Source organism: Lathamus discolor, chromosome 11 (genome assembly GCF_037157495.1).
Source record: "Lathamus discolor isolate bLatDis1 chromosome 11, bLatDis1.hap1, whole genome shotgun sequence".
NCBI lineage: Eukaryota > Metazoa > Chordata > Aves > Psittaciformes > Psittacidae > Lathamus > Lathamus discolor.
In genome coordinates, this window is record NC_088894.1 from 2,359,762 (window position 1) to 2,372,658 (window position 12,897).

At 47.5% G+C, this 12,897-nt stretch overlaps 1 protein-coding gene across 3 annotated transcripts in view; it reads left to right on the forward strand.

Annotated features, from left to right (window-relative positions):
• Window positions 1-12,897, forward strand: part of NKAIN4 (sodium/potassium transporting ATPase interacting 4) — a 48,321-nt gene that overhangs the window by 13,922 nt on the left and 21,502 nt on the right. For all 3 annotated transcript variants that reach the window (XM_065691321.1, XM_065691320.1, XM_065691319.1), the window contains exons 2-3: window positions 9,480-9,617; window positions 10,099-10,179. In XM_065691321.1, coding sequence (XP_065547393.1) covers window positions 9,480-9,617; window positions 10,099-10,179 — 219 coding nt within the window. The remainder of the gene's footprint in view (window positions 1-9,479; window positions 9,618-10,098; window positions 10,180-12,897) is intronic.

The window sequence follows — 12,897 nt, forward strand, 5'->3', positions numbered from 1 at the left end:
TCATGGCATTACAGTGGGGCAGAATATTCGTGTGTAGATGCTGGCAGGTGGAAAAGGAAAGGGAAATGCATCCCTTTGGCTCCGTATGTTTCTCTCCCTGACCCCCCCGCAACAACTTCACAGCCAGGGATGAGGAAGCAGAAGTGCTAAGAGCACTTCTCTGTGTCCTGGCGGGGGAGATAAAGTCTTGCTCTATGGAAAAGGAGCTTCTTTGTACAGGAATTACGAGTGGCAATTTCTCTGTGGCTCCTGCTGCCGGACGATTACCAATGGGCTTTCCTTGTGGCAGCAAAGCTGCAGCAGGACCATGGCAGATCCCTGTTTCCTAGATTATTAATAATAAGAAGATCATTTTCTCTCTCCCTGATTTCTCCCCCATCCTGTGCTTCCCTTTTAATGCATTCTCTTCTCTGGCTGCAGACTCGGCACCGACACCAGCCTGATTTGTAATGTAAATGGGCACCCGGTGGAACCGCGACCTGCAAGAGCACCGCAGGGCTCTAATTAGAATTGTCATTAAACTCCTTCTGTTTACGAATATCCAATCTGGCCTTGCAGCAGGAGCAGGAGGGAAGCAAAGCACTGCTACCGCTCAGCTGCAGTGTCAGGGAGCGGGGACTCAGCAGCCGAGCAGAAACTGAAACAGGGTTCCTATGGGGAAGTTTTGAGTTGTTCCAGCCCTGGCACCCTTCCTCACCCAAGCATTTACCTCTGTTGTATGGGTTTCTTTCAGAGGATCCCGCTGGTGCAAGTGTTCTACACGTGATCGATTTGTGACCTCTTTAAGGGGATCAGCTGCTTGAGCTCCCAGTCCAAGGTGCAGGAAGGAGCTGGGGGAGCAGGATGGGGCCGGTGGAAGGTGCAGAGCAAAGGGACATCAAGCAAAGGGAAGAGCAGGGAGCTTTATACAGGACGCCACAATAGACCAGCGACACAGAGAACATGCGTCCATATGTTCTGGGGAGCATCCTGCTGAGCCGAGTGCTGTGCTGACACACAGACCTAAGTGTGCTACAAGGCCACCAGGAAAACTTCATCCTCATCTTCCCCTGAACAAGGAAAACCAGCTTCAGGGGGCTTTCTGCAGTTGCTCTGCCTTCAAAGAGGCATTTCTGTAACTCAGGCTGCAGTTGATCCTTTGTGAACGGAAAGCACCGCATGTCCCAGCCATGAATTAGACTTGCAGGAGGTACCAAACGTGAACACGGGTTCATCAAGCTGAAGGCAGGGGATGGTCCTGGTGTCACTCAGACACATTGAGTCTTTCTTGGGCTGCGTGTGGACAGGAAAAAGCTAATGCTGAGCTTTTCAAGCCTGAAGCAAGAGTTCCTTCCCTGCCTGGGAAGCTGCCAGTAGCATGTTTAAGGGCATAATTCAACTCTGGGTAACCAGAGGCAAAGCAAAATTGCAGTTTGCAGTAAGTGCCTATAAAAGAGCCATAACTTTGTCTAAACTGAGTGAGTGCAGCTCGTGTCTCATGGGCTCTATGCACCCTGTGAGCTTTGGTCCAAGCCCTGAATGATTTTAAGTCTTCTTAATGCACTTAGGAGTTCATGGGAATCTCTGAGCTGTTCTCAAACTGCTGCTCCCACATCTAGAGAGCTGCACCAGGAGGAGACAGGCTGGGCAGAGGTGGTGGCTCTTCTAGCTGAGCAGATGATGCTTAAGACAGCACATCCACAAGGTCTATAGGATGTATTTCCTCTACCCAACAACCCCCTGGATAATTCTAATGTATTTGCACTTTTTCCTTTCATCCTTGTCATGTGAATGAGCCCAAACTTTGGACACTTTCCTGGCTGCAAAGTGGCAGGGATCACGTGATAGAATGAATGCCCTGTTGGTAGGAAATAAATCTATTAGAAAATTAAATTCCTTCTGATGTTCACCACTGCTCTGCCTCACAGCCTTTTATAGTGTTTAGATGGCTTCATAAACGGTGGCAAATCTCCTGAGGGAAATGGCTGGTGAGTTAATGGCACATCTTTAATATACCTCACTCAACAGGGAAATGGGAGAATGTGTCCGTCCCCCCCCTCCCAGTGCTAACACTGCCACACCAGGATGCTGTGTGTGTGGAGAGAAACAAGGATGTTTGCACACAGTCATCAGCATGAGATGGGCTAAGACAGGGCAGCAAGTCCTCCAACAGGCAAGGGACTGACTCAAGTGTGGAGCTTGAGCTTGGGATAAAGCTGTGCTTTATGAAGCATCTGGTGGACACAAATGTCAGGCACTTGTTGAAGAAACTCATTATGTCTGTTGCAAATACAGTTGTGTCCCCTTTGTCCCAGTGCCCCGTCTCTCTGTTACAAAGCTGGAGAGCCAAAGCTGAGCTGTGAGACTGAGGGAGGAGAGAAAAGCTGAGAGGGGAAAGGGGGAGCATCATAGGCACAACAGCTTAATTATGTTTGGGGAACTTATGTTTGAGTGTTGATGCAGGTTACAAGTAACACAAGTTTGGCATTTCTGTCAGAGTGCTTTTTCGCCTGGCTCACAAAGGCACCTGCTTATTAATTTAACCTGATTGCTAATCTCAGCAATCAGCAATCACAGCAGCATGCAGTACTCTGATGCTATCAGGAGACACAGGCAGGAGCAAAGGGACCGGAGCATCTCCGTGACTGATGCTGCTGCACAGGCACTTGTCAGTATCCCTAAGGTCTGAGCCCTGAGGTGGATGTGGTCCAGGAAAACCAAACAGGCCAGAGGCTGTGTACAGGGCACAGGCACATAACTGACCCTGACTTAGGCAATACAGGCTGATAACTGTACTGAAACATTCCTCCTCTTTTTCCTGGGAGCTGTATTCTGAGCACCATTCAGAAAGTCAGTGCTGGGCAACCTTTGGTTAGAGGTTATGGGGCAGGAGAGGAGCTGCCCCACTTGTATGGGATGTGCCATTTGACAGGGACTACGGATTCCCAACCCAACACTTGGAATAAGAAGGTACAAGAGGTCTGTGTGTATGACTGCTTGTGCATAGCCCACAGTTTCAGCTGAGTGAGGTTGGTGGCTATATGTGATGTACTAGCAAACCTCAGTCCTTCTGAAGCTGGAGCCTCAACTCCAGACACAAACAAACAGGCTTCTGCACTGCTTCAGTGCCAGTCTCATCCCTTCTGTTCAGCAATGATTGTGCCTTTCCTGGAATGCTAAGCAGCATTCGGGCTTGTGGGACTGAGTCATGACATATCTTTGCAGCTAGGATGCTTCCGAAAAGCATCAGCAGCAGAAAGCAAAGGGATCAAGCTCAAAGCAGTGGCACTCCTGGGAGCATCGTTGCCAACACACAGAATGATGCCAGGAGGGGACAATCCAGAGCACAAAGGTGCCAGACCAGGGGGGATGAGGAGGTGATGGCTCAGTGTCACTGTTTAACAGCAGGATGCCTCAGGGTTCAACAGAGAAGTTGTGCTGAACCACACAGAAGGGTTAAGTTTGCCCAGGCTCTGCACAGGATGGTACTGGGGTGGGAGCAGTGCTGATCCTTACCTATGGCATGGTGCAGTCTGAAAGCTGTGTTTGCTGTAACATAACACCGTGCAGCAGGGAGCAAGCTGATACAGGGCTCACACCATCAATAGGGACTTCTCCAGCTGCCTTTTGGGGGCCTTTGGTGGGCACTGGTCTTCCAGGCCATGCAGTGACCAGAGTTTGCTTCTGAAACATAAATGATTTAAAGAGATGAGGTCTGCTGTTTGAGGCCTCTCCAGTGTCTGTGTGAATAGAAGGGGTTTCAGCAGCTTCTGGGGAGAAAACAGATCAAAACAAGCAGAGAATGTGGCTTATTGTATCCAGTGGCCAGAGTGACCAGAGATGTCTGAGAGACAAAGTGACAAACAGAGACCTCCTGTGCAATTAGTCTCTTGACCTCTGTGCTTCCTTGAGGGATGCTGGGAAAGGAGCTGTGGATCACAAGGCCCCAGAGAAGGTTTCCTTGACAACACTTACTGAAGAAAAATGAGATCTCATGAATGCAGTGGGTACTGGCATGTGAGGTGCTGACTCTGGAAGAGACAAGGACGTGGCACCTCACACAATGAGCCCCATGGTTGGGTGGGGGGTGAAGTAGTGGCTCAGCAAACTGCTTTTCCAGATCAACTTAATTAAACAGCTATTATAACCATTGAGATTTACTTAGAAATGCAGCCACTGTGGTAAGAGGGGACTTGCTATTGAATAACTTTTCTACCCACAAAAGCTTCTCCACCTTGAATAAGCACTGGCACAGGAGGGAATTTGCTGCTTAGTGCTGATAGTTTCACCACACTGCAGCTTGGGGTTAGGATTCTTTACTTTGTTCCACCATTTACAAATGCAAAGCAATGGTATAGAAAGACTACAAATAATACATCATAATCATCACCATTATCTATGTATTTATAATATGGCATAATATTACCAATAATACCAACTCAGTAATAATAATAAACAGAGCACACAGGTGGTTGGTATGGCCAAACTTTAACTGTATGCAAGAACCAAAAGCAAAGATATTTGTGTTCAAAACCTACGTAGATGCAGTATTTAAATGATGCATTTGAGACTTTTTCATTTCTTCCTGCTGTTTCAACCAGCAGGATTTAAATTTCATCCTTAGATGATGTCTCATAGGAATAAGAGCACTGTGACTGTCCTGAACTCAAGCCAGCACCCACTGCATGGCCAAAATACCTCGGGAAATCAGTGCAAGCTTTTCCTCAAGAAAAGCCCCGTGACCTCTTTCAGGGAAAGTCTTGGCTGCTCCGATGGTGTTTGCACAGGACACAGACAAAGAGCATCTTCTTAAAAGCAAAGCCAGTTGGCAGGAAATCAAACGCTGAATCAAGGCGTCGGGAAGCAGCATCATGGGAACGCGTTGGTATCCGAGGGCTGGAGCTGAGGCTCTTCCTCAGCTCAGGCTGAAGAGAAAGTAAATACAGGGGGTTAAGTTGCACATCTTGTCCGTGCTGTGTATGCCGCTGAACAAAGGCAGTGCAGGAGCTGGAGCAGCCTGTGAGGGTATGCGTCCTTAAGAGCAGGGACAGGCAAGGAGGAGCAAAAGAGTTTTCAAGTTGGGTTTTTATAGGGCAAGTGGAAAATTGTATCAGCTTTGGGGTAAAAGAGTTTTTCTTTTTCCTTTTTTTCTTTTTTTTTTTTTTTTTTTTTTGCAATAGGTGCAGCCTTTCCCATTTACTCCTTTTATTCCACACTTGAAAACTTATTTCTAAGGAATCCCTTATTAAAGCTGAACTTGGAAAGGGTAAAAGCAGGTTTGCTTGCACATGCATGTATGTGTGCAGGTAGGCAGGACATCTTCTTTGCCTATCTGTACCCATCCCTGGGCCTTCTGAGCATCCATCCTGCATCTGTCCGAGTCATGTCAACATCTAAAGAGTGATATTTGTTATTCGATGTCCCAACTGATTTCAGAACTGCAGTGAAAGACAGATCCAAGCCAAATAAGATTAAAGGCTTTAAAAGCTTAGTAAACTAAGAAGAGCAAATCTAGCTGATAACATGGCCTTGATAGTGGGCTCTAAAGGACAGGGAGGTAAAGAACTGCAGGTAGCAGACTTGGTCGTCAGCATCCCTCTTCCTTAGCAGTATGGAGGCACGAGGGCAATGGGTTGCACTCTCCACCTTATCAGCATGACAGGAGACAAAGATGAGGGGATAGAAAACATTTGAGGGGCCAGAATTCGCACAAGCAGCCCAGCTGAATCCACTCAGAATGTTCTGCTGGGGCCAACAGTGACACTGTCCTGCCAGAGCCATGGGAAACACAACTGGGATGGTTTGAACCCCCCAACAAGAAACTGTTCCACATCCACAAGACCTCACTTGGAGCATTTGAGACCTCACTTGGAGTGCTGAGTACAGTTCTGGTGCCCTCAACATAAAAAGGACATGGAACTGTTGGAACAGGTCCAGAGGAGGCCACGAGGATGATCAGGGGACTGGAGCACCTCCCGTATGAAGATAGGCTGAGGAAGTTGGGGCTGTTCAGCCTGAAGAAGAGAAGGCTGCGTGGAGACCTCATAGCAGCCTTCCAGTATCTGAAGCGAGGCTATAGGGATGCTGGGGAGGGACTCTTCATTATGGACTGTAGTGACAGGACAAGGGGTAATGGGTTAAAACTTAAACAGGGGAAGTTTAGATTGGATATAAGGAGGAAATTCTTTACTGTGAGGGTGGTGAGGCACTGGAATGGGTTGCCCAGGGAGGTTGTGAATGCTCCATCCCTGGCGGTGTTCAAGGCCACGCTGGACAGAGCCTTGGATGCCATGGTTTAGTGTGAGGTGTCCCTGCCCATGCAGGGGGGTTGGAACTGGATGATCTTAAGGTCCTTTCCAACCCTGACTATTCTACGATTCTATGATTCTGTTTTGAGATGTTTTCTAAGACCATTTACCTATTCTGCAATGGGCTCCATCAGGCAATGCTCCCCTGCAGGTATAGCTTCCCCCTGTGGTGAAGTTTTAATGGTGTAAAGACCTTGAGCACATCCTGCCATGCTGGCTTACGAAGCCTTTCCTTGCTCACTGTGAGCTAAGTGATACACTCTGTCAACTGCAGAACATCATCTCTGCCTTTCTTATCTTTCCCAGCCATATAAATGAATGATGGCCCAACAGAGAGCTTTGCCTTGTTCAGTTTGCCTGGCTAACAATTGTTTCACATGGTTCTTTGCTATTGTAGTTTCACTCAGATCAGCAGAAACGTGGTTTATTTCAAGAGAGGGATGTCTGCCACAACTATTATGAGTTTAGTACTGCAACAAATCATTTCATTTCAAGAATGAAAGGTAAAAATGTTCTATGGGCTGGAGTAGCAAAAGGAGCAGAAAGAATCCTGGTTTTAATGAGAGTAGTCATAAAGAAGAAAAATGCGTCCTCCCTGATGGAAAGGGCCTGTCAGGTTTGGATGGGTTGAAACCTGTGCCACAATCTGTGAAATTTCTCTTTACAACCAATCTCTCTAGAATATAATAGGCTTTCTCCATGGAATGGTGTGAATCATCATAAAGAATGCTACAGCATGGGTATTACTCTGCAGAGACTTTGTAGCAGCAGGAGACAGCATTTCCCTGCTCAACAAGAAGGATCCAAGAGAGGTTCAGTACGAGGGCACAGATGTATCAGTACCCATCAGCAGGGCAAGCCCTGCCCCTGCTGTTTCTGAGCCAGACTGAAGGCACCAGAACTGAAGGGTACCACCACATTCTTCACATCCCAGCCCCAAACTGAGGAGGCTCTGGTGGCAAATACCCATTTGTGAGAAGAAAACACTCCTCACAGACATGGATGGCCTGATTGTGGAGTGGGAAAACTCATGGCAGAAGGCATGGGTAGGAAGGATCTGTCTTTATCCTCCTTTTCAGGGCCTAAAGGCCAGAAGCAAAGCTGAGCACAGACAACCACAGGGTGTTATCTCTGTGGAACACCCCCATTGTGTCCCTCCAGCTAACTGATGCTTGTGGTGCTGGCTTTTGGGCACAGACTCTCATGTTAACATAACACACAAAGCTAATTAGATGCCTGATGGGATGAAGCGGTCACAGCCAAGTGACCCATTGCCAGCCAGTCAGGAGGCAAAATGTCCAGATATCATTAAGGTATGTGCCTTAATCCCCTCCTGAGAGATTAAGCGTTTAACCTATTACTGCTGTTTCTGATCAGATACAGCAGCTCTACTGTGCTCGGGGCGGGAGAGCAGTTCTGGTGGTGAAATGAGCATTGCTTGCCCCATTCCAGCCTCACATGTGGATGTGCAGCACATCTCACAGCATCCTCCAGCTGGTTCAAATGGCTCAAAACATGGTGTGTGTTGCTTCAAAGGGAAAACTAATTCCTTTGCAGAAGAGATGTGGTGACTGCCTCCATTCCCTCCTTGCTCTCTCTGCCTCCCTTTGCCTGTGAAGATGGATGTCAGAGAGGGAAAGCTGTATCCCACTGCCCTGATTGATCTCCTTTAGCCCAGGCTGCTATAGATGTCTTTGAAATACAGATTCTGGTTGAACTTCCAATGTGTTGTTAAGAATTGCAATACCTTCCTAGCCCAAGAGAGGACTGAAGGTGATTTCCCTACTGATCTAGGAAGAAGGAGGAATAATGGTCATTTAATAGACGTGACTTCCCTCATCATGTGGCTTGACTGGGACCTGCAACTATTCACATCCATAAATGCTTTAGGCCATTACAGAAGCTCCGGTGCTTGCTCCCCAGATGCCCTTTAAAAGCCAAGCCAGGAAAAGATGTCACATAGCTGATTGCACACAGCAGAGTGGGATCACCCATGGTTAATGTCTAATTAGTAGTTAAATTAATATTGACTATCGATGGTAAATGGTAATGATTTCTGTAGTGAAAATAAATATGAAATGTCATAACGCAATCTCAGTGTAGGATTATTGCCCTGCTCATTGCAGGGGGTTGGAACTGGATGACCTTTAAAAGTCTCTTCCAACCCAAACTGTTCTATGATTCTATGCTTCTCTGATAATTAAATACACTTTAAATCTTACCCTGGCAAAGAACTCCCCTGCTGTGCCTTAGGACTGGCTGGTCAATGAAGTCTGGTTGTCTGCACTGTGTTAGTGAAGACAAGCAAAGAGATCTCTGTGTGTATGGCTGGGCACTGGGGAAAATCCTACAGGAACGGTTTTGCCCCCTCTACTCCCTGTTCCTTCTATAGACATGGTATTTAAAGGCTGTGGAGATGTAAAGGCTACAATGAAATTCCATGTTCCTTATGCTGTTTCAGCTATGTGTGTAACACAGCGGTTTAGATCCAGTGACAAGCTGTTGCCAGATGCACAGATGATGGCTACAGATGAAACCCACATCCTTATGCAAATAGGATTTCAAAATCAGGGCCAGCACTTTAACAGCAATGGAGTTTTATTTCTAGAACATGGTTCTATGATTCTATTAGCCTGGAATCATGTTGCTAGTGCTGGAGAACAAAACAGTCTGTCCTAGAAAACTGATGTGTGTGCAGAATTTCTTCACTGGATGGCAGCACTTTCTGTGGGGTGAACGTGGAGGAGAGAGTTTCCTCCTCGCTCTGACTTTGATGGATGTGTACTGGAGAGCAGAAACATGAGAGGTGTCAGGAATGATGGAGCGATGCTGAAGGCTCTGACAAATGAGCTCTTCAAAGTCCTATTGCTGCTATTTCAGTGTTATCAACCCTCTGCTCACCTCTGCCCACTGCCAGGGCCACCTTCCCATTGCAGAGTGCACAGGGCACTGGAACTAAGTTAGATGCCTTAGCATCCCTGTTGGAGGAGAGGGGATGAGTACAAAGTGGAAGGGGGGGGCAAGTACACACATGTTCTGTCCTACTGACCTGGTTCATAGGCAGTAAATTGCTTTGGAATGGAGTCACATCTTCAGTTGCTGCAGTGATTTGCTCAGGGAGCCTGTCCCAACCTTGAGAATAAACAGCATGAGTCCAGAAGCTGTAAATCTCCTTTTCCTTCTCCCTTCCAGCTTGCTGCATTAGAGAGGCAAGTGTTCGATTTCCTGGGATACCAGTGGGCCCCTATCCTAGCCAACTTCCTCCACATCATCATCGTTATCCTCGGCCTGTTTGGCACTATTCAATACAGGCCTCGCTACATAGTGGTGGTAAGTAACGCCTATTTTGTTCAGAGCCATTCACACAGCCTTCACTCTGATGGATACAGCATGTGATGAGGAACTGAGTAAAGCCCTTGGGAAACCAGGCATGAACACTGCAAACAGCAGCAGGAGGTGCCTGGCTGTGCTCAGGAACACACTGTTCATTCACTGCGCTGCACTTTCACTATAGTTACATCTAACAAGGAAAATTATTAGTGGTACTAAAGTAACACCAAGACACTGCTAGATGGTGCACAAATGCATGGCAGGAGCTCTTCCATGCCCCCTCCAACTCTCCAGCCCTGCATCTGTAATCAGGCAAAGGACCATCCGCATACAGGATACAAATAAAAGAACAGGATTGCAGCGCTGGCTCAGGGCATTTAACTACCCCCAGCTAGATCACATATAGTTAAAACTAATTCCAGTGACTTCCTGATGTTTACTGCTTCTCTCTGTGTCCTGTCCCGCCCCCCTTCCTTTTTAGTATGCCATCTGGACTGCAGTTTGGGTCACCTGGAACATCTTCATCATCTGCTTTTACTTAGAAGTGGGAGGGCTCTCAAAGGTGAGTAGATACGATGTGGATGAGTGGCCTGGGTTAGCATCAAGGGCAATGGAGTTTGGCTGTGAGGTAGTGGAGGGGTGGTGCATCTCCTCTGGATGTGGCCCCCAAGGTGATGTGTTTCCCTGTCTTAATTCTTCCATCTTAAATCCAGTGGTATTTATGCGTGGCTGTTGGCTAGGGGTGTTGTGTGTTAATCTGTGAAGCTCTCTGAAGACTGGCTAAGCCAGGTATTGCTGTCTGCTTAATGAGGGCTGAGCCAGAAATAATACAAATGGGAGGCAGACCCTAAATTAAGCCTGGGCTGCAAGCAATGAATTACCAAGTGTTGCTGGAGCTTAGCAGACTCAGAGTGATTACAGGCTACAGGTTCATTTTGGAGCACTCTACATCTGGCCTAAATTCCAAGATCATAAAACTAAGTTGCAGTCATAATTGGAACTACACTATGGGGTTTTTTTACCAGGCAGACAGCCAGCCATGAGTGACAGCATAAATCCTTTGCAGATAAGAAAATGTAACTTCCTAATTCCTCAATTAATCTCAATTTCCCCTCTCAATTATCCATGGGAAGTTTGAGGGAGTTCTTGCCCAAAACAGTGATTGCGGATGGTCTAAAAGCTCAGCCTGACAGCATCTCGGTGGTGGCTGTGACCAGCTGAAAAAGAGCTTTATGTAACTATTTAAACACTCCCTTTTGCTTGATAGCCTGCTCTGGGAGCTCCTCTGACACCCATGGTTTGCTTCCAGCCAGCTGATCACTTGTGTTCCCTAACCCCAACCTACCCTACAACGCATTGATTGCTGTTCTGCACTTCAAACAGCACAGCAAACCCCACTTTCTCTACTACAGAGGAGCTTCAACTCATAACCTCACCGTATGCTGTGGCTTAGTTTAGCAAAGCCAGCACGTCACAGAATCTTTATTTAGCCCCGCAGGATGACACTTGTGACTGGGGACTGTTTTGTACAGTAGAACTGGGCTGCAGTGTACATTGTTATTGACTCAGGGGAGTTCCCTCTAGAGCTGCAATGAGAAATTCATGCTGTTAGCTTGGTGGCAGCTGGCAAAGACAACAGAGTAGTTGTGTTTTACAGCCTGGCCTCTGTTCCTACTGAGTTACTTTCATTTAGAAAGGCTGTCTTTAAGAAAACCACATGATGCTGCTTTCTCTTCTCCCCTTTAAATGAAGATATTTGGGTTCAAATATCAAAACCTGACTTCCACATGAGAACAAAAGATACACCTGAAACAGGAATTCAGGTTTCAGTTGGTGCTTTGCAGGCTGGGCTCAGGGGCAGCATTGCTGCATCTCTGGAAACCTGATCCAAAGGCAGAGTCTTATTGATCTTGGTCTTGGGATCAGACCCCAGAAGGACGCTTGGGCTTGGATGAGCAAGTGTTGGGCAGGCTCTTGGAGGGGGCAAGGGCAGAGTAGTATGAGCCAGGGGGTTACAACAGCAGTGCTGCAGAGGAGAGGAACCTCTGTGTGTCTCGGGGGCCTTGGCATGAAGCTGTCCTTTGGTTCCTAACAAGAAATCAGAGTCAAAGCTTGTGATTAGCCTGGCAGTAAGCAGGCAGATTGCACATGTTAGAAGAGCAGCTTTGGTGGAGTGAGACTGATGGAGCTGGTCAGGTAACACTAACTCATAAGCTAGTAGACTAGTGAATACGCTGGAGAGAGGTTTGGACAGGGCTGTGTTCTCATGCCAGTCCTTTAAGGGGCTGATGGCTCTGAGGAAGGCCTTTGGTTGCTGTTTCCTCTGTGATTCCTGGTGAGCCTATGGGAGAGTAGCATTCCCACCAGCCCTGTGCCCACCCCTCTGTACTCCTGACAAGGGCAGCCTGCTGGGGAGGTCTCCGTCAGCAGCCAGCTAATTCACAACGACAAATGCAGGCATGGCAGTGAGCTAGAGAGAATGGAGTTTGTTAACTTGGTTGGTGACAGCCCAATGCAACCGCGACACGTCGTAACTCAGGTAGGGGGAGAAAGGGGAGAAAGGATTCAAGTTATAACCACTTGTTGTAACTATCATGAGTTACTGTAATTGAAGGGGAGAATACTCTGTGAATCTGTTCTCTTCTTCTTCAAAGAGCTAAACTGACCTGATTTCTATCTTTCTATCCTGTCACTTTTAGCTTGCAATCTTTTCTTAGTAGGAATAGGAGTATGAAGTTTGGCACAGCAGAACTTCATTAGGTGGCCAAAGGCAAATGGATCAGCCCAAGTGTCTAAGCAAGCACCTCCCTGTTGCTGCAAGTGCCTCCCTAAGCACATAGCCTATGCCAGCTTTCCTGTGAGTGCTTTGCCAATGAGCAGGCAAGAGCTACAGCAATCTGGATCTGCAGGGCTGCTGCTCAGCACTGGCAGAGGGATGGGGATGTGCCTCTGAGTGGCTCTTGGCAGTGTTTCCTTGCTCTGCTCATGCTTCCGAGCACACTTGCAGTATGTGGGGGAAATGCAGCCTCTCTGGAAGTGCTGTACCACTGCTCCGTGCTGGGGCTCACAGCTGAACTTCCACATTGCTCCTCCTCTGCTCTGTTCCTGTTCCCTCTCTCCTCTTTATCCATCTGGCCATTTGGTGAGCTGAATTGTCGGGAGCTCTCTCTGAAGTTTCTAGCCTGTGCTTGAAATAACATGTTAAGCTTCCTCCTGTCTACCCGAGTGTGAAACAATCCCCCCTGCACCCCCCAGTCTGAGTTCATTATTAAAATCCTAC